The sequence below is a fragment of the Folsomia candida genome, unplaced genomic scaffold (assembly GCF_002217175.1).
Source record: "Folsomia candida strain VU population unplaced genomic scaffold, ASM221717v1 Fcan01_Sc007, whole genome shotgun sequence".
In the NCBI taxonomy this organism is placed as follows: domain Eukaryota; kingdom Metazoa; phylum Arthropoda; class Collembola; order Entomobryomorpha; family Isotomidae; genus Folsomia; species Folsomia candida.
This window is the reverse complement of record NW_019091199.1, coordinates 5,691,757-5,712,674: the sequence shown is the minus strand read 5'-3', so window position 1 is coordinate 5,712,674 and position 20,918 is coordinate 5,691,757. Positions and strand designations below refer to the sequence as shown.

General features: G+C 38.7%; 2 protein-coding genes across 9 annotated transcripts in view; one reads left to right on the top strand and one right to left on the bottom strand.

Annotated features, from left to right (window-relative positions):
* The window catches only part of LOC110852265 (disks large 1 tumor suppressor protein), a 65,538-nt gene extending 47,227 nt beyond the window's left edge, over positions 1-18,311 (top strand). For 2 of the 8 annotated variants that reach the window (XM_035853835.1, XM_035853828.1), the window contains exons 5-29: positions 6,622-6,819; positions 10,285-10,377; positions 10,655-10,802; positions 10,886-10,985; positions 11,196-11,229; positions 11,391-11,511; positions 11,640-11,684; positions 11,780-11,838; positions 11,950-12,582; positions 12,744-12,832; positions 12,963-13,020; positions 13,102-13,224; positions 13,308-13,378; positions 13,479-13,551; positions 13,677-13,782; positions 13,978-14,016; positions 14,561-14,596; positions 14,953-15,025; positions 15,157-15,245; positions 15,323-15,464; positions 15,565-15,595; positions 15,687-15,716; positions 15,795-15,874; positions 15,954-16,045; positions 16,140-18,311. In XM_035853835.1, the coding sequence (XP_035709728.1) occupies positions 6,622-6,819; positions 10,285-10,377; positions 10,655-10,802; positions 10,886-10,985; positions 11,196-11,229; positions 11,391-11,511; positions 11,640-11,684; positions 11,780-11,838; positions 11,950-12,582; positions 12,744-12,832; positions 12,963-13,020; positions 13,102-13,224; positions 13,308-13,378; positions 13,479-13,551; positions 13,677-13,782; positions 13,978-14,016; positions 14,561-14,596; positions 14,953-15,025; positions 15,157-15,245; positions 15,323-15,464; positions 15,565-15,595; positions 15,687-15,716; positions 15,795-15,874; positions 15,954-16,045; positions 16,140-16,246 (2,670 nt within the window). In that variant the 3' untranslated portion in view covers positions 16,247-18,311. Of the gene's footprint in view, positions 1-2,820; positions 3,346-6,621; positions 6,820-10,284; positions 10,378-10,654; positions 10,803-10,885; positions 10,986-11,195; positions 11,230-11,390; positions 11,512-11,639; positions 11,685-11,779; positions 11,839-11,949; positions 12,583-12,743; positions 12,833-12,962; positions 13,021-13,101; positions 13,225-13,307; positions 13,379-13,478; positions 13,552-13,676; positions 13,783-13,977; positions 14,017-14,560; positions 14,597-14,952; positions 15,026-15,156; positions 15,246-15,322; positions 15,465-15,564; positions 15,596-15,686; positions 15,717-15,794; positions 15,875-15,953; positions 16,046-16,139 lie in introns of those variants that run through there. The other 6 variants (XM_035853834.1, XM_035853833.1, XM_035853829.1 and 3 more) reach the window with 6 other exon arrangements.
* On the bottom strand, positions 18,312-20,842 carry LOC110852267 (toll-interacting protein). Its single transcript, XM_022100286.2, has 6 exons — positions 20,411-20,842; positions 20,216-20,285; positions 20,084-20,147; positions 19,811-20,012; positions 19,551-19,736; positions 18,312-19,471 (listed from the first exon to the last, which is right to left on the bottom strand). Exons 1-6 carry the CDS (start codon positions 20,687-20,689, stop codon positions 19,361-19,363), a joined length of 912 nt encoding a protein of 303 aa, XP_021955978.1. The 5' UTR covers positions 20,690-20,842; the 3' UTR covers positions 18,312-19,360.
* Positions 20,843-20,918: the final 76 nt, after the last annotated feature.

The window sequence follows — 20,918 nt, the reverse complement described above, 5'->3', positions numbered from 1 at the left end:
GTAGCTGAATGAAGTAGGGAATTTTAGTTGCACTCTTAGAAATCCGGTATTGAAATAATACCAAGCGGTACTCATATTTGGCTCTACCAAAGTGGATAAGTAATACCTTCTAGTAATAACTCGGTATTAAAGTTTTCCCATATCTGTAGCAATTTTTTTACGGATCGGTATAATTTTAATACCAAGCGGTGCCAACTTAAATACCGAGAAATCAATACCTTCCTGACTTTACCAGATTTCTAATAGTGTATTTTTTAGGAAAAAGTAGCGCCGAGATCGTTATTTCTCCGAAAAACATGCCATATTTAATGTTGGATTGGCCTTTAGATTTTTTTTATTCGAGTCGTCTTGTGTTGAGTGAGAAACGATTTATTTTTATAATGAATCGCAACATCATCATCATTATTTTTCTTGGGTGATTTGTTACCCAGCGTTGGTTGTGGGTAATGATTTCGTTGAATCTCTTCTTCCCTCTTGCCTTCGTGGTCCCCATATTTATCGAATCGATGATTCATGTAAGCGGAGAAGATCCCTCGTTCTCGTCGAGAGTCGTCGTCAGGTGTTCCTATAATTTGTCAGTTTCAACCGTACGTATGACTCATTTTACACCTCAACAAAAAACAGACTGGGAACGAACGAACGTAGAAAGTTTTGCCAGATACGTACGTACGTGATATGGATTTATTCTTTTTTATCTCGGGTTACCAAGATTAAACCAGTTGTAGTTGTAGCGCGTAGGTACTTCCGGTCATACATATGTAGGTTGAGTATCTCGGGTTTGCCGCGTTTTCATACCTTAATTACGGGATGGTTTTTTGTGATGGAGATTTCTAATATTTTCTATGTGAGAGCCCTTCTCTCAAACTATAAGTCGACATCTTTGGTTCCAACTTTTGAACACTTTGGTCACTGTGGCAGGATCGATTTTAGACCACTCCGCTTTTAGAAGTTTCCAAACTCCTAGCATTGTAGAAGGGCGTCGTAGAAAACATTTTTGTTTTAGATATCCAAACCCGAAAAAGTCCATGGGACTTGCATCGGGAGACTTAACAGGTATTTCACTATTGGAAATAATTTTTATCCCGAGCCTTCTGTATAGGTCCTTTGCATAAGCTTGGGTCAACTTAGCGGTATGCGAGGTTGCGGCGTCATGATGGACTACGACTTTTGGAGTGTCCTTGCGTACAGTTTTGGCACAACTTTTTCTAAAAGTGGTTTTAGCACACAGTCAACATAGTACCTTGCATTAATTTTCACTTTTTGGGGAACTTTAATTAGAGGCAGGACCCCACGACCAGATATTGCACCAACAACCATAAACTTTTTACAAAAGTTCTCCTTGTGCTGGAAGGCCCACTTTGAAGGATTTTTTTGGTTGACTAAATCGTAGTAAACTTTTCTTTTTCCGTTTACATCTTGTAAAGAAAATAATGCTTCATCAAGTGACACAACAAATTCACTCTTTCCTTTTGTCAAATAATTTGAATAAAAATTTTTGCAAGTTCGTCGCCGATTTTTTTTGTGCTTCTCGGTCAGCTGATGGACTCGGGTCTTCCTCCTCAGTTTTTTCTTCAAAACTTTTATTGCATTTTTTACAGTCGACTGTGACACCTTGACTTTGCGTGCAATCTGTCTTTGACTTGGTGGGCTTTCTTTTGAGGTCAAAAGGTCAATTTTTCTCAAAACGGTCGGAGTTAGCATTCTTAGGGGGCACTTTATTGGGGGTGGTGGAAGTCCAGCAGCATGTGCTTCACGTCGGATTCCTTTATTTTTCAAAATATTATATATCGAACGTTTGGATATTGAAAATCCCTGACCTTTGACCTCCTTAATTATCATGCTATACGAATAATTAAGTTTGGAAAGTGTTTTCACCGCACCCTCCAACTCTGGGGGCACTGGAGGGGGCATTTTTGAAGGTATCACTTTAAAATTCTGGAAATATCTTTTCGAGTGTGTTGTCTTCGAGTCTGCCAAAAATTAGTCTAAAATTCAAGTCCTTGCCAGAAATATTCAAGTTTGAAAACGCGGCAAACCCGAGATACTCAACCTCTGTATGTAGCAGCATATTTAAGCACTTTGTGTGTTCAAGGTCCTTTCCTTTTGGGTGTCATAACCTAGAAAAAATGTTGGATTCAAATATGTCTCCTGATTTTTCAAGATAAAACAAAACTTCCTTAGTCTTCTCTACATGTTTTGGCATTTGTCCTGATTTTCTGAACAGGCAGAGAAAGAGAGGAGAGAACCATGTGAATTGTGATTTTAAGTGGAACTTACTCTTACTTTTTTGTCTTTGGGTATGAAAACCCGGAGGATTGAGGATTCATGTCACAGATTCATGATATCACAAAGCAGGGAGGGGAGAGATAGCTCGCATAAAACATTTAACTCGCTTGTTGAAAGGATTGAGTGGATTGTAAACTGCGAAAGTGAGATTTTGCCAGTGGCACGTTCATAAAGTGCGGCGTAACTTTGTCTCCTTCTCCGTTTTGGCGACGTTTCTCCTTCCCGATGACAATGATGCGAGGCGTCGTCACATCCGTGCCCCCTTTAAAAACTGGACAGTTTGGTTCTTGACTCTTATGTACTCGCAGAGATTTTGTCGTGTCCCGATATTCTAGAGGGATTGGATGGGATGGCTTTGTCGCGACGCCAAAAATAGCTGACTTGGCCAAGTTTTTCCTATGACTGTGATGTTGACGATGGTGGTGTTGCTGGTGATGATGGGGTTATCACTAAATAGTGGATGGGAGGGAGTTCATCCATGTGTAAGAATAGCGAATAAGAGGACGTGATACACTTTGTGTTTTCAGAATCAAAGTGAATTTAGCAGTCAAAGTGATCAGTAATAGATTTTTGTAGTAGGTAGAAGAGCAGAGCATCAAATAAACAGCGCCACCAACCATGATCGACTGGGTATCCATCGTCCGCTCGTCGGGTCAGCGCTTTTCGAACGTGATTGTGAACTCGGTGCCAAATAAGGTGCGTCGAAAGAGGAGAAAGCGTCGCTTGCAGGAGCAGCATGACCAAATTTTGCAAAGGCAGGTGTTCAGCGGTGGTCCACCAAATGCCATTAATAATGCGGGGCTGGGAAGTAGTAGTTTTAGTGGGGGTGGGGTCATTAGTGGAGGACCAGAGTGTATTTGTGGCTTAATGTATCCTGATGAAATTGGTGGTGGGACGGTTCGCAGCTCCAGTTTTTCTGCAATTAGTTCCCCGACTGGTTCATCCCCACCCGGCGGAGGAGTGGGGGCAATACGGTTATCGACTCCCTCTTTGAGTGGGAGTAGTCCCGGATCAGGCAGCTTTAGACATAACTCATTGTGTGAGGTACATGGGAAACTTGTAAGTTTTTGATAAACTTTCACTTTCATGACTTGACATGATGTAATGATAATTACACATAAGTAGGAACCAGACCACCCTAAATTAAATGCGATTAGCTTCTTGGTCTCTTTATAAGCCGACCAACAAACCACATAAATATGTACATACGTAGCGAATAAACCACAACAGAACCACGGAACCAATCCAATCCAACCACCACCACGGAGGTTCGGGATCTGGATCAGAGGCGAAGTTGAGTGGGTGCCAAACTACGAAAATGTGTTTGTTCCTCTTTTCATTCAAGCTCGAAAGTAAAGTTGAAATTTGACTTGGTTCTGTCACATCCACTTTATTTCGACTTGTGTGCGTATTATGTTGTGTTTTGTACGTAGAGAAATAAAACAAAAATAAACCGTCACAACGAATGTAACCAAGGGGTGAAAGAAGTGTGTTATCCGTATTTCAATTCAAATTGATGCATGTATGCAATTTGACCTTTAAATGACATTTCATGACCTTTTGACCTTGATGGGTGTGACCTACAGTGCCCATCTTCGAACTCGTCCTCTCTATTGACGTTAGGAGTTTACGTTCAAAATTTCAAGTGTCTATGTCTTTTCGTTCAAAAGTTATCGGAGCTACGGACAGACAGACGGACGGACGGACGGACGGACGGACAGACAGACGGACATAACGATCTTATAAAGGGCTTTCACCCCTTAATAAGAGCGAGTGAGTGCTGCGAATAATACTGAGGACGGACGCCACGACGACGTGCCCTGCATGGCACACTCTTTATGAAACGACTTTCTCCGCCGCCGTCGTATTTTTAGAATTGATAATTCAACCGTTTTTTTTCTCTTTTACTGAACTGAACCGAAGAAGAGGTTGACGTTGAAGGTACGCTGCTGCCCATACTGCCCGAGGATGGTTTATGTGGGTCAAGTAACTCCTTCCTTCCTCCTGTTTTTTCCTACGAAAATGTGTTTTCACAATTCTCAGAAAGACACACGGAGTATCTTTAATTCTAGAAAATCCTATCATCGTGACAGTATCATCGTGATGATCCATTTCATTCGGGCGGCCTGTACTATTGTGTATAATGGACGGACAGTGGCCGCGGAAGCGATGGGGACATTAACATTGTAGGATAGGGGAGGGAGGGGTTTATATAAACATAGGCAGATGATGGGGACATCGAATATCCCTCTGTCCCCACGACTTCCGCGGCCACTGTGGACTGAAGCCTCGTATGCTGACCATCTCTCTCTTTTCTCTCTCTCCTAATCTAATTAGTCGAGTCTCCAACAAAACTCTTTTGAAGTTAAAACTTCCCCTCGCTTCCTGGTCAGTTTTTTTCCACGGAGAGATTAAAGAGAATCACGGATTGTTTACGTATGTTTGTTTCTGTTTGTTTCTCTTCCTAGCCGCAATTTTGGTCGGGGTTGTTACCAACCTACGAATACATACATGGTTGATTTTTCTCTTCCTACTTTTTACATCAGGTAGTTAGTAGTCGCACAACTTTCTCTTGTTTAAGGAGGGAGAAAAACAGCACTTGGAGTTTGATCTATCCGTTGTTTTCTACAAGTGCTGCTCTGACTCCTCATTCTTTCCGTAGCATTTATTCGGACGTCTGTCTTTCACCTTATTTACCTTCGCCTCCTGTGTTCTCGAAATGAGATGAGACGTATTCGTTTCAACATGAGAATAAATGAGATAAACTTCACGGGAAGAAAGCTTGCCCATGTTTTTTCGGCTTATCTTCTTCCTCCTCCTCCTCCTTGATTATTTGATTTAATGTTCCCCTCTCCGAATTGAACTTGATTTAGTAGTATCATAGCCGGGGAGCAAAAGAAGACAAACTTGTAAATTAGATGAAAAGGAGGCAACGTATAAGTTTCGTGGTTGGATTTTGTCCAGACCAAATGAGAAGTTATGTCGACACCACGGCTGGACATTTGAAGTCAGAGGTCTTCAATTGAAACAACTTTCCTTCTTTGTCCTGCTGCACAAAATCACCACCACCGAAATTCTGCCTCAATTTATCCTCTCCGTAGAGGAGAAAGTTATTTATGTTGATGTTGATGTGATCCTCTCCTCCTCCTCCTCGCGGATGAGATGATGAGTCCGGTGATACATACACAAAAGGCAGACCATTTTTACTACGGGGGAAACTTTTGCGGTAAATTTTTGACATATGGTTGGCAAATAAAGAGGAGAAAGTTGTTCTTGTTCTTATGTAAACTAAATGAGATTTTGGTTCGGTATTTCCTTGCGTGGGTGCAAGCCAGTAAATGGGCGTAATTTGAATAGTGGTCTGGTTTCCTGCACCGTTTTGCGTGGTTTATGTTGGTGTTGTGGGTATGTAAGGAGTGAAATGAAATGAATCGTGACTTTGGGAGAATATTGGGGAAGAAGAAGAGCAAGTGGATAGTGGTTGGTCTGGTCGGTTTTCGTGGTGGTTTAATTAAATGTATTGATTTTCCGGTTGATGTGACGGAACTTGATTGGGCCTATAATTCACTTGAGATGAAATAAGATTTGGCAAGGTGTTCTTAATGTCTCCGCCTTTCTCTTACTCGTTCCTCCGCGGTTTAGCTGGTGGGTTTGTGGAGTGTGTGTGTATCTCGCGGATTTTTTCTCTGCGAGTAAAATTAATATAGGATTTTTTCCTGTTTTCCAAGTCGTAATAATTCTTAACTAAATTTTGTCGTTTATAATCTATTCAAAGTAGTTATTTTGTTATTACGGGTGAGTAATCAAATCTGGAGGACTGCTGGCTGGTCGTTTGATTTGATTAATTGAATCTCTGCCAGAAATAGTAATCATAACGGTGGTAAAGTTTACCTTATTGCATAACAACCCCGTCACTTTACTAACATCGTATAATAAGCGCGCAACAAGAGTGACAAGATAAACAAGAGCCGTGTGGTTGAAAGTCGTGGCTGCCGTACTGCTTGGTCTCCTCAACTTAAGCTCTTGAAGGAGCCAGTAAAGTGTGTGATGATGGATGATGAAGTGTTCGAAGATGATGTACGTACGTATACCTACCCACTTGTGATCTCGAGTAACAGATTGTTCCTCGAACCTGACAATCAATACTAATGTCGTTTTGTAATCACTTGAAAATTACACGAGCGAGGCTCCTTCTCCTCCTTAATAATAATTGAAACTACTGGGAGTACTTTCTTTGAATTTCTCCTCGTTACAAAACGACGACGCCTGAAATGTGATGATTTGATCACGTCTTGTAATATTTACTTAACCAGTGGTGTGTTTATCTTTCCGTAGAAAACATCTTCTTACGGGGACGAGAACATGGGCCTTCCACCCGTGAAGGATTACCAAATCCGACAACAATTGCCATCCGCGATTTCGGACATTTTGGACTCGACGACCATCATCTCAGGTCAACGGTCACCCTTCACCCAGCACAACGTTCCCGCTCCGGCGCACCATAATGGAAAGGAGATCCCGAAAAGCCCAAAGGTAAACTTTATCACACTTTTGATGGGGAGAAAGTTGTTTGATTTTGCATTATTCGAGAGGCTAAGGTAGCTAGGAGCAGTGGCCGCGGAAGGGTGGAGACGGAGGGACAATGTCCCCACGGTTGTTCGATGTCTGCATCATCTGCCATGATGTATAAACCCCTATCCTACAAAGTTAATGTCCCCAGATGTCCCCACAGCTTCCGTGGCCACTAGGTAGGATTGGATTAGATTCGATTCGAATTTGAGCAGTTGGTGAAATGGAGTATGTAAGGATTCCAGCCACGAGACGGAGAAAGCATTTACTTAATTTTATATAACATCAGTTTAGGATTGAATTTAGTGTTGTGTAATACAGAAAATGTGGAATGGACAGAACACCTTTTGAAGAAAATGGTAGTTATACAACTTGCCAAGTTTGGAGAAGGATATAAGTTTCTAAAAAAAAGTATTTCATGTTTTTCTAAAACGTGGGAAATTTTTTAGCATGCAACTTTTTTCAAAAAGTTTTTTTTTCTGTCAATACTTCATTAAAATTTGTCCCGTTCTCAAACCCCAAATCACACATAAAATTGTTTATATAACCACCCTTGGCAGCAGCGTGCAGCGACCAGGTTTGTCCTTATTTGTACAAGAGTTCAGTCGTCCGACGATTTGACAAAGTGAAAGTAGCAGTTTGACTCACATTTGATGATGGCAGAGAGAGTTTCAAAACCAACCGGGTTCACTTTTGTTGGTTGGTTGGATGAATCCAACTGCATGAATCCCTTCCGGCTACGAGTAACCAAATCTTGTGCTGGATGAACGTTTGATAATAATGAGACTATCGTAGCCGGGTCTTGGTCTGTTATAATTAACAATAAAACTCCAGATTCCGTTTTCCATCCGTAGTAGCGATGAGCGAGTGGTAATAAATGGGAAGAATTTCACTCTCCCAGACACACATGGAGCTAACTATGTACCTTGTTCTGCAGGGACATTTATGTACATTCGCTTGACTACGCTTCCACTTTCCCTTCCCCCTCGGTCGCTTTTCATATGCTTCTCATAAATAGGATTTTGATCCCATTGTGTGTGCACTCTGAGCCGTGGGAGCAAATACCCGTCGTTGTCATTTTGCTGCCGGTGAACATTTATAGATTCTCGTTCACTCCAAACCGCTGCACCGTGAAGCAACAAAGTGAAAGTCATAATATGGAAATTTGTTCTTCACTTATCGACATGTTCGTATGACAGCGCTTATCATCATTGTTTTTACCCCTCCCTCCAGTCGTGAAGCAAGTTTTCTTTTCATATTAAATGAAAACAATGAAAGCCGGGCGGGTTCCAAAATTGCATGGTTAAACTGCGTTTGATTTTAATTAATTGCCCGGTCGGTGAAAGGATATATACGACCTTCGATTCTTTCTTTTGCCGGTATGTAACTCATCAATACTTTCTTTATAAATTAATTGGGTATCGATCCCGTATTGGTGAAAGGAATGTAAGAGTGACGAGCCGGTCATTTAATCGGTTTTTGCGAATGGTAAGCTAAGTATATAGTAAATATTTGCAACATTTAGTATCCGCCTATTTACATGAAATTATGCCGCATATTCCTCAACCAGAAAGCGGGACGATTACCAACATTTATGTCGGATTTTAATGACGGTGTTTAATTGCGACTAATGTCTGGTTGAGTTTGTGGTCTGGTGGAATTATTATGTTTAAAATCTATGAGTCCAGTCAAGTCGGAGGACAGGAGGAGGAGAAAGAATGTGAATGTGACCGTTCCATGGACAAGCAGCCCCTTAATTTAATCCCCCACATGGTTGGTACCCACAAACGGGTATTTTGTGAATCCGATTTTCAGTGTAAAGCACAGGATCCGGTGTTTGTTCAGCAGCTATCATTCCATCATCCATCCATCCATCTGATTCCGTTTGATATCGCCTAGGTTTAGTCGCCTGGTATTTGTTGAAGAGGATCGTGCGGTGGGATAAAACGGAAATTTGTTGTTCACAAGGAGTAGGAGGACAGCTGCTTATTGTGTGTCTGTGTGCTATACGTCTGTATCGTCGCAGCACTACCAATAGTTTTGGATGAATACTCCGAATTCATTGGTGGTGGGATTATATCGGGTATGCATATGTCCATTCCATCCATGGCATGGGTCGATGGTCGATAAGCAAATGAAATGCTGGTGAGAGAGAGAGAGTGGCAGGCACTTTCTGGAATCCTATATATGCCAACATTGAGCATTATTATGTCGTGTGTGGTAACATTCATAAACAGAACAGACACTCGTCGTCGTCGTGGTCGGTCACCGCTTACTTTCTTCTTCTTGATATGTAGAGGAATTTGATTCTGCCAAGTAAAAAAGAATTGGCACACACAAAGTCCTACATACAAAATACACATGTACTTACACAAAGTTTGGTTGTCAAAGTTTAATTTAAACTCGTACATATAAGCCTTTCCGCCGAGGGGTGTTTGTTTAGTGTTCATATTTCATTCATCATCATTGACGACGACGAGGACGGGAGGATTTTGTCCAACTACTTGAAATCCGAGTTGGTTTGGTTGCTGGGGTTTGGAAAAAGGAATTGTACACCTCGCCAAAGGGAAAGTATTTACTGAATCCACTTGAAGATGAATTCCAATTCTTCCTTGTTTGCGTCATGCCGTTATTCTCGGACTTGTTGTTGTTGATGTGGATCACTTTGATCGCTGGAATAGTTAGATGGACACAATTTCTTTTTTTCTCAGTGTATTAGTCCAATCTTGCTTGTCGGGAGAAAGTGGTTGTTGATGGGGAAGTGGTGCGGGGGTAGTGATAGCGTTAGTCAGGTGAGTGAAGGAGGAAGAAGAGAAAGTGTGTGCTCCGTAAAAAAAGTGAGAATTTGACGGAATCTGTAGTGTAACCTGTTGACTGCGATATTGTCGTTCGGTCCATTTTTCCACCACTTTGTGCAAATACGTACATATTTACATATGTACCTACACATGTAGTTATCAACCACGTAGAATTCGAAGGGTTGTTGTAACATAGTTCGATCTTGTTTCGTATATTTAATTCCATACTAACTAACCAAGTCCAACGGCAATGTGCTCCGTCTGCCTTCCCCGCTTTGAATCCCGCTACCGAGAGTACTGTGCGTCCCGAAGGAAGCGGAGAAAGCGGAAAGTTGTCAGGTTTGCTAAAACCATCGACGTAATTAACCTCTCTCTCGGGACCGGAGCGCTCGCTGCAGGGTTGGAGGTTTGTTTTAAGAGAAAGAGTTGAGGAGGAGGAGTGAAAAATTCATTAATTAGTTCTTTCCATGCATACAAGTTGAGGATGTATTTATGTCGGAGTGAGACTTTGCATAAGTAGAGTAGAGGTAGGGTGGAGGTGACGTTGACACAAAGAGGGATAGAAATCTCAGGTGGTGCATAGTAAAATGTTGACATTGTTTCTTAAGTTCTGGTTTCTTTGTTTTTCCAGGCAAGCTCGGGTGGGGAAAGTTGGCGGCTGGATAGCACTCCTGCTTCTGGAGGTGGCTTCTCACCTGTTGACTTTTCTCCAGATGCGAAACATGTAAGTCCTGTTGACGGAAGTGATAATGATGATGTAAATATTTTGGAATGACGATTTTTGTACGTTATGCAGTTAGCAAAGTTATGGTTTTTTTCAAATTTCTGTAACTCTTATTTGAGTTTAGTCAAAATTTACGGAGCTCATTATTATGTGTCATCTGAATATTTTGCGCATTGTCTCCCGAAAATTTTTGACCAAACTCGAGAGAGTTACGGAAATCTGAAAAACGTAACTTTCCTAATTGCCCATTATTTATTTCTATATTTTAATGCAACAGACGAGCAACGGGAGCGAGGAGGAGTTTGTCTATGAAGAAATCGTACTGGAGAGGGGTAGTTCTGGGCTTGGATTTAGCATCGCTGGCGGAACGGATAACCCCCACGTCGATAATGACCCGTCAATCTTTATCACGAAACTCATTCCAGGTAGATTTTGTTGGGCTGATTATATAAAATTGGCGTGATTGATTTTCATTCCCCATAATCTCACGGCTAATTTTATTTAACAGGTGGAGCAGCCGCGATAGATGGACGCCTTCGGATCGGGGATGTGATTGCTCGTGTCAATAACGTTTCTGTAGTGGATGTAACTCACGCTTCGGCGGTGGAGTAAGTCTAGAATTAGTGTTACCTTTATTTATTTTGACGTATGTCTGCATCTGTTCGGAAATTTTCGAATGTCTTGAAAATGACTATCTTTAAGATTGTGCTGAGATTTAAAAAATAGTTAACTTTGACTTCATTTATGCTTAAATGACATGAATCTTGCGTTTGCTATTTAATTTTTCTTGACAATAATGAAAATGAAATTAATTCCAGTGCGCTCAAGCGGGCTGGAAGCACTGTTCGTTTGGTAAGTGCTATTTATATATATTCGTGTTCTGCTATGGATCATATTTATCATGGGATTTACTTTATTTTGGACTGTGGGATCAGTCCAGATGATGTATGATGATGATTGTGAGTGACACAAGAGTGGTGGTAGTAGTATTGATTTTGATTTATTTTTCGCAGCATGTGAAACGTAAACGACCAAAGATGGCTGGTCCACGGTTCTTGGAGATTGAGCTGTTAAAAGGGAATAAAGGATTGGGATTCAGCATCGCGGGTGGAATTGGCAATCAACACATTCCTGGTAACTAAAGGATATACATATGTACCATAACTGGAAATATTAATTTGCATATCAATGAATAATGTGTACACAGTTACAATTGATATTCTATTCATCAACATAATGTTGTTTATTTTTAATTGTTTCAGGCGATAATGGAATTTACATAACCAAAATATCCGAAGGTGGTGCTGGTACGTTTACGATTTTATGCAGCTCTCTCTTTTTTCACAATTGTTAAAATCTATGCAACATTTCTTGAACTCTGACATGTTTTGCATTTCAACAGCATACGCTGATGGACGACTTGCCGTCGACGATAAATTGATAGCCGTTCGCCACACTCCGGTCAGTTTTGTGCTATTTTGTGTTGTATGAAAGAAAATTAATGTGACTTTATAGTTTTGCCGAGTTAAAGTTTGTTGACATATGTTTTATTCTATTCCATTCCGTGGACAGACTGGAGACAAAAACTTGGAAAATGTGACCCACGAGGACGCCGTTGGGGCACTAAAGGCGACTGAAAATCGGGTAGTTCTCCTAGTGCAAAAACCAGATCCATCATCCGCTGCTGGTGGTACTGGATCCATCCTGATTGAAGGGGCTCGAACACCTCCTCCTCATTCTGGAGTAACGCACCCGACACATCATCAATCTCAACAAACGGATTTTAAGCGAATGACAACTCCTCCACCGGCAAAGCCAGTGACCCCGACGCCAACCCAATCTCAATCCCACATGACGATGGGCTCTGCCACAAGTGAAGAACGAATAGTGAGTGGGACACAAAGTCGAACTTCCGTTTCGAGTACGAGTGGAGATCGCGGTGGTCTTAGCTCCGCCACGTCGAGAGCCCTCTCGGACGAAGATATACCCAGAGAACCTCGCATCGTGGCCTTGAACAAAGGGGCGTCCGGACTTGGCTTTAACATCGTGGGAGGGGAAGATAGCGAAGGCATTTTTATCTCTTTCATCCTGGCTGGCGGCCCGGCAGATCAGTGTGGCCAGCTAAGGCGTGGAGATCAAATTATTACTGTTAATGGACACGATATAAAAGCTGCGAGTCATGAGGAAGCCGCACACGCGTTAAAGGTATAGAATCTCGTGTACTTTCCATTTGTTTAGCTATCTCTCATGGAGAAGAGAAAGTATATCAGATTCGCAAACAATATTGGTTTTCCAATATAAATGAATTTATTTTTGTGTGCCCCATTGGATCAAACGAATTCTTTAGGATTTTTTTCTCATTTCAGAACGCTGGACAAAACGTGAACTTGTTGGTGCAGTATAAGCCCGAGGAATACAATAGATTTGAAGCCAAGATTCACGACATGAAGCAGAGGTACATATGAGGATATATTGTTCATTTTCCCAGCAAATAATTTCTCAAACCCATCTGCCAAAGTGCACAAGTCATTACTTTGATCCTTAAAAATGCATACGTCTTAACTTTAATATTTGAATAATTCTAGCATAAACTCTGCATGCCAATCGGGAAGCTTGATGCGGACTTCACAAAAGAAGACAATGGTACAGATTTACATACAAGATGTGCAACATGAAAATATCCTCAACCTTGAACTCTGTCTATTTTTTAAATTTTGTTCACAGTACGTTCGTGCTCTAAATGATTTCGACCCTGCGAAGGATGACAATTTGCCCTCTCGGGGGTTGGCATTTCAATTCGGTGACATTCTTCATGTTACCAACGCTTCTGACGATGAGTGGTGGCAGGTGGGTATAAAAAAGAATGCAACGTGTTGATTCTGTAATGCACTAAATAGAATCCAATTATTATTTTATTATTTGTGCTCCAGGCGAAAAAAGTTCTCTCCAATGGACAAGAGGAAGGAATAGGAATCGTGCCCTCAAAGAAGCGATGGGAAAGGTACATATAACAGCGACATTGAAAAAGAACGCCCAAATCTTTGTTGTTGTAGCATTATGTGCCATGAACTTATATGCATTTAATCGTATCCCCATCGTAGGAAACAGAAGGCGAGAGATCGTTCCGTAAAATTCCAGGGAAGAAGCCCAACCACGGAATCAAAATCACTAGAGGTTTGTGTGGTACACTAATATGTTGTATTGGTATTTGTCGCGTTTATGTGTGTGTGTCTAGTGGGTGGTACGTGACTCTTGTTTTTTATCCGGATTTTGAGTCATATTTCTTTCCTTTTTTGCAGCAAATGTCAATGTCGACGTTGGAAAGGAAAAAGAAAAATTTCTCTTTCACCCGAAAATTCCCATTTATGAAAAGCAGGGATAACATTGATGATGCATCGGATGAACGTAAGTTCCATTATTTTATACCATACAGTAGTATAGTTCTCTCATCGATTATTGATTCGTGTAAGAAAACATGTCAAAAGTGAGCAAGTGTTTTCTTTTATTTTATTTCAAATCAGTCTCCGGGCAAGGTTTTTGTTACGATTTGTACTTATTTATTTTTTAACGATTTGAGTTGTGTATATGAACAATTTGCAGAGAGTACTCCTGGTCCTGATGGTGATACTTCAAGCATTCGTAAGTGTGCGAGACCACATCTTTGATGGGAGTGGTACTGGTTGGTTCATGGTTAAAAGCGATATCTGAAACGACTTTTGTGTGGGACTATTTTCTATCTTCTCTTATTTTTCGTTGTTGTTTCTGTTTGTGTAATTTCTTCTTTTCTAAATATATATACGGACTTTTTCCTGCATCATTTTGTCTGTTTTTTGTTTGATGTTTCTTTTTTATTCGACTTTAAAACATCCAATTTTCTATCATTTGTATAAGGCTTGCTCATGTGTGACATTTCTCTCTCTTCTCTACTACTCATTATTATGTATACATATCTATGTAAAACGTGCATTACATGAGTCACAAGTTATATATGACTCATAACAGTCATGTGATTGATTTTTAATTAATATTTAATAATATAATTAATAATTATATTATATATATATTATATATTATAATTATATTATATTATATTATTATATATTATAATTATATTATATTATAATTAATAATTATATGATTATAATTAATGAGCGGTTTGATCTATTTTTTGCAAACACAAAAGCGTACGTGGTGTACATGCAAGATGATAGATTAGAAGGTACCTTACTTTCAGATTGTATTTTCTTGTATTCGTATTGTAATTCGTATGTTATATGGAAGTAGCTTATGTAATTTTGTGGTACGAGCAATAATAATAAGTCGAACCCGAAAAGAAAAGTAGTATTTGAAACAGATAAAACATTTCCCTGTTTGTTTCTCTCGCTGCTGTTTGTATGTATCTAATACTATTCCTGCAAACTCTTCGTCCTGCTTGTGCTTTCACTCTCTCTCTGTCTCACTCATCCCTCCTTTCTCAGTCGTTCTCGTCTCTTTCTCCCTGATTGTCATTTCCGCATGTGGCATGAAAAGAAGAGAAACATTTTAATCCTCTTGTACATACTAAAGTAATGTTAGAAATGGATTTTGCAGCTGGGGAAGATGTCGCGCTGTACGAGGGAGTGCAGCAAGCAGCCATAAATTACGCTAGGTAAGTTGACTACGAGAACTAAATATTTGTTCGTACTTTCTCTGCGGTGGGTTGAATTTGTCGGTCTTTCTCACACCGACAGATACTCATTTCAACCAGCAAAATCTAAAATTTCTTTGCTCCTCCAATAGACCCGTCATAATTCTCGGCCCTATGAAGGACCGCATTAATGACGATTTAATCTCCGAATTTCCTGAACGATTCGGTAGCTGTGTGCCACGTAAGACTTTTATTCGACAGTTCAATAATACACATGCATAAATTAATGCAACTTTGTTACACACTTTATTTATGCAGACACTACGCGGCAACGCCGTGAGTACGAGGTTGATGGACGTGACTATCACTTTGTCAGCTCAAGAGAACAAATGGAACGTGACATTCAAAGCCATCTTTTCATTGAAGCTGGACAATACAATGACAATTTGTATGGGACAAGGTATGATTTTACGATAAATGCATACTAAGTTTGAGTCTACAAAATATGAATAAGTGCAACTTGAAATTCGTAATCATTGCTTATTTCTCTTCTTGTTTAGTTTGTCTGCCGTGAAAGAGGTTGCAGACAAGGTGAGTTGCTCATCATTTATGTATTGACTACTTTCTTCGAGTTTGTAAATGCAGCTTGTACAAATTTTTATGGTTCCTTATTTATTCTCAGGGAAAGCATTGCATTTTGGACGTTAGTGGGGTAAGTTTTTACTTCAAACAATATGCATACTAAAAAAAGGTCAGTCTCATCTTATAACACAAATTTTGTATATTTAAGAACGCAATCAAAAGACTCCACTCGGCTCAGCTCTACCCCATCGCCATCTTTATACGACCAAAATCTGTCGAGTCCATTATGTAAGGAAGATCATTACCGTCATCATTTAAATATTTGATGCACAAAAGATTATAATATGCAAATTATTTTTGAATGCAGGGATATGAACAAAAGAACGACGGAGGAAAATGCAAGAAAAACATTTGAGCGAGCACAAAAGACGGAGCAGGAATTCGTCGAGTACTTTACCGGTATGCTCGCTATCTGCAAATCATGGCAATTTTATGCAACCTTGAACTTTGTATGTATACAAGTGGTTTGACATTTGCCTTTGAATTTATTTAGCCATCGTGTCGGGAGACACTCCCGAGGAGATTCATGACCAAGTAAAACAAGTCATCGCTGATCAAGGCGGTCCAAATATATGGGTTCCTTCCAAGGAAAAGATATAGAAATCACAGCAGTAATCTCTCCCCCAAAAATATCCCACCTACCCGTATCCTACATTATTCCAAAGTAATGAATCCAAACGTTTTCTTCTGAAACATCACGTTATAATACACAATCATGGAATAACATCAAAAACCAATGGCCAAGAAAAAGTAAAGACACCCAGCAGTTCAGAGTGTACTACGTTCTACTACTTATTGGATTTTTGTTGAATCGCATGTCACGTCAGTTTTCCAAAGAAGATAAGAAAAAAATGTTTGTCATCACAGTTTAAAAATCATCAAAATCGTTAAGTAAAATTATAAAGTATTATGAACGATCGCAATTTTATCCTTAAAAATGTTGTGACTCAACAATGAGATCTTATTCTGAATATATTATATATACAATACAATACAATACAGATATATTAATTAATTATCAAGTTTTTAAAATACAAGTTTGTTTACACACTACTAAATTTATGATCAAGAGGACGGATGGAAAATGTTTTGCCATTATCGTTCCGCTTACTATATATTTTCCAGGTTGAGTTTTAATTAATTTTATTTTTCTGCATTACACTTATTTTAAATATGCAACTCCTTTTAAGAATTTCCTTGATTTTGTACCGGATTTAAAACCAATTTTAAAGCAATTTTAATTTACTCTGAGATAAAAAAAATATTCGACAAGAGTTCACTATTCCAAGAAAGAGATGATGTCAAAGTCTAATAACTCTATGTAAAAGAGTACCTAAAAATAGTGTAATATGTAATTATTAATATAGAATTTTATCCAATCGTATCTTGAGACGTATGTTGCATGCACGTACATATGTTGTCATTGTTGTGAAAGTACAGAAGTATGCATGTGTAGGAAGATATAGAGAAAGTTATTAGTAGTCTGTATTACTACAATTAATTAACTAATTACGAGTAGTACGACTAATCTACTAAATATTATTAAACCAGAAATCACTACCAATACCCATCACTCCCACTTTTACCTTACATACCTTATGCAAAAAAGCCAAGGATAATGTCAAAAAATTGTCAAAAGAAACTCTGACCTTATTGTAGAGTTGTGAAATGAGCATGTTTATTTCACAGAATAATTAATTAACACAGTGTAAAAAGAATTATGTACGTATAATTATGATGCTTTCACTGTCTCAAGTTAATTTTAATTATTTTACGTGTATGCATTACGGAATCCACAAAGATCTACTGTACATGAAAAAATATTAATGGATCATAGTCAACCAAAATGTATGAAAATTTTAACGTGGGTGTAGGAATAATTGTAAATTGTGTTAAAATCAATCAATCACAAATGTAACTTTCCTTTCTCCTTAATACAAAGTTTACATATCTGCAACTCTGTTATACTACGTAAAACATGAAGCGATTCCCTGCGTGTTGTCATAATTTGTAAATCAAATCAATTATTTACCGTTAAGTACACACACACTGTTTGCAATTCCTCACCAAATTCTATTGAAAATCTACCTATTTAATAATTAACGATACTACATATTGATTAACACGAGTCACGCACCTCACTCACTATTAATACACTAAACCTACCTGTTGATGTTGCTATTATCTTAATTAATTAATACATTTATTAACCACACTAATTATCAATAATTCGATAATGATGCTAATAATGGTAACTAATAACTAAACAAGAAAAATATGTATCCCGATGTATCGAAATTCGAAAGAAAGTCTAGCTAAAATCCGAGTGAGCAAGTAATCAAGTAGCTTCTTTTAATTATGGGAGTGAAATTTTCATATTAAACTTTAAAGAAACCATTATAATTCCAACCCTGTCTGAATGGAGGATAAAAAACTTTATAAAATTATTCTAGGGTACAAACGTGTAATAAGATAAAGAATATGTAATACTGCTAGGTTTTTAAATATTGACGATGACAAAGAAATGTTCATCATGAAGAAAAGAATTGTTATGTAAATATAATTATTGATCATTTAAAGTTATGAAGAAAAGTACAGAATTGGATTGGACGTGTGGGGGAAGCAGAAATGTTTAGGAGAAATAAATAAAGATAATACTACTTTGTTTAATGTGTGTTGATTCATGTCTTTATTATTCTGAGTAATTGGTATACAATGAAGTAAGGAGGAGGAGGATGTTACACATACAAAGACTAACAATTAAGATTACGACATCAATACACAAAAATAGGTAGCATCGTTATTATTAAATGCAGACACGTACATACAACATGGAAAATTTGCATAATACACCGATAGACATGCATGCATACTCTATAATTATAATTAGTTAATTAGTAGTGGTCGTATAGTTGGGAGATTACAATTCATGGGACTTGTGTACGTATAATAATTTGTGGAGTAGTTAATTATGTCTAACATAAAACAGTACAATAATTACGAGTACAACAATTGATAGAAATGATTAAATTACATTCCAAAGCGCATATCTTATTTTGGCCAAAGAATTCAATATTACATACTTATTTTGACTGGAATCTTGTAAATTTTAAATAAAAATCATTATAATCGTTTCACTGGACAATCACACCAATACCGATAATTAATTAACAATTAATGAGCTATTATATAATTAATTATATTCGTTGAAAATCAGGACAAGTATTGATTATAAAAGGTACTTCAAGTTCCATAGAATAAATTGTTAACGGTTCGCCGATTATATAAATTAAACTAAACTAGCCAATTAACAACGGTTTCATCACAATTTCACAACGTCGTAAAACTAATCAACATTTTGTTACAATAAGCAATTCAACCTAAATTAAACCGCGACCGATACAGAGAAGACAATACTGTAACAAAAATACTAATTCATCATCGCCACCATGAAAATTATATGGATAATTTGTAAATATATTGTTAGCATATTAAGCACAGTTTCAATAATACAGTTAAGCTTAAAGTTACAATATTTCGATTTTATGGTTCATTAGCAGTCATCGGCCAACAAAAATAAGCTAAAGCCTCGTTACAATCTATACATGAACAATGTATCCAATATACAATATATATATGTTACAGGATAAATACATTAATTAGGAAATTCCATTATAAAGTTTACTTGTGCGGAATGGGAACCACAAAAATAATTTAGTCACACATTCCCAAAAGGGCATTTGCTGCAGAGTCTTTGCTGAACCCCCCAGCTTCATAGACCGAACGGACAACTTCTGCGTCCATGTTGGGAAACATTTCTTTCAGCTGGAATAAATTTCCAATTCAGATTAAAAATTATCAAATTTACACATTTTTAGTTGCAATAGAAGGGATGATTGATTACCTGCTTGAAATCATCTTCGCTAAACTGTGGTCTAGATTCGTCCGGGACAACTTGACTGACTGGTTGGCCGCTGACATGAACTTGTGGAACGGGGGGCGTGTGGTGATGATGTCTTTTTGCCGCACCGCCGGGAGGAATGTAAGGTACTGAGCCAACGAATGGAGCTTGTGGCCCCACTGGTGCAGCCTAAAATAAAACACGGAATTTAATTAAACATAGAATGCTATGTGTCGTTAACTGATCGAGGATGATCTTCTTACCATAAAACTGAACACGAGAAGAATTTGCCCCTCTTTTCCATCGCCCAGCTTTCCATTCAAGGGATACCATTCTTCGTTTGTTTCTCCCTTGAAGATTTCTTCTGGAATCGTTATGTTTGCGTGAGCTATTAGTTCATCCACGGAAAAGTTGCATTCGTCGTATATTTCTAGGTAGATCTGATTGATACCCACAGGGAGAAAGCTATTCAAAGAGAAGAATTAGAACTATTATTTTGAAACTATATCAGCATTTTGACAATTATAAGTGTGTACCACTGGATCGTCTTATTCCACTTCGGATTTTTGGCACCATTAACATCCGTAGGAGTTTCGTAGACTGCAAATTAAAGACAAAGTTATTTTAAAAAACAGGTATTGGATTGATGTATAAAGTAAATCCCTTACTGTGGTGACCAATGTGAATCCTTACATAAGGGTCCATTCTTGTCATCCCATAATTTTTCAATAGTTTTGCCTATTGAGTAAAAAAACACCATTTTCATTCAGAAACGTTCATTCCTTGAGCTCAAATATCAATCAACGCCCCATAACCCTTGCATCTAATAATTAACACATAACCACCCATCCATTTCTTCTCACCTGCATCACAGAAATAAGCAACCTCCCCCTGATATTTATAGGTTGTGGTTGTGGATAAGCGTTTCTCGGACCGGCAGAAGCATTTAATTGTTGATGCAACGCAATGGCTGCTTGTTCATCCAATTGTTCCTGAATTTGTTGCTGGGTCAAAGGTGTCCCATCCGGAACATCTCGCACTGCACCTCCCAGGGTCAAAAATCCCTCAGGTAATGCACCAATCAAGACACGTTTTCGTCTCTCGAGCCGTTTAAATTCCTCGGGGTCTAGCGATGTCGCCATTTCTTGCTACCTACACCTACCGAATTTCACTCCCTATTACTTACACACAATTTTCTCTAGGACAAGTATAACTTTCACCGTAATTAAATTAATTTGCCAATAAATTCTGCTGGAGGAGAGCAATGTCCAGATTATGTATATGGTCTGTGTTACTAGTGACTAGTAGTTGACTCACCCACCAACTCTGAGTGTAAACATCACATGGCCTCTAAAAATCCACCACTTTTCT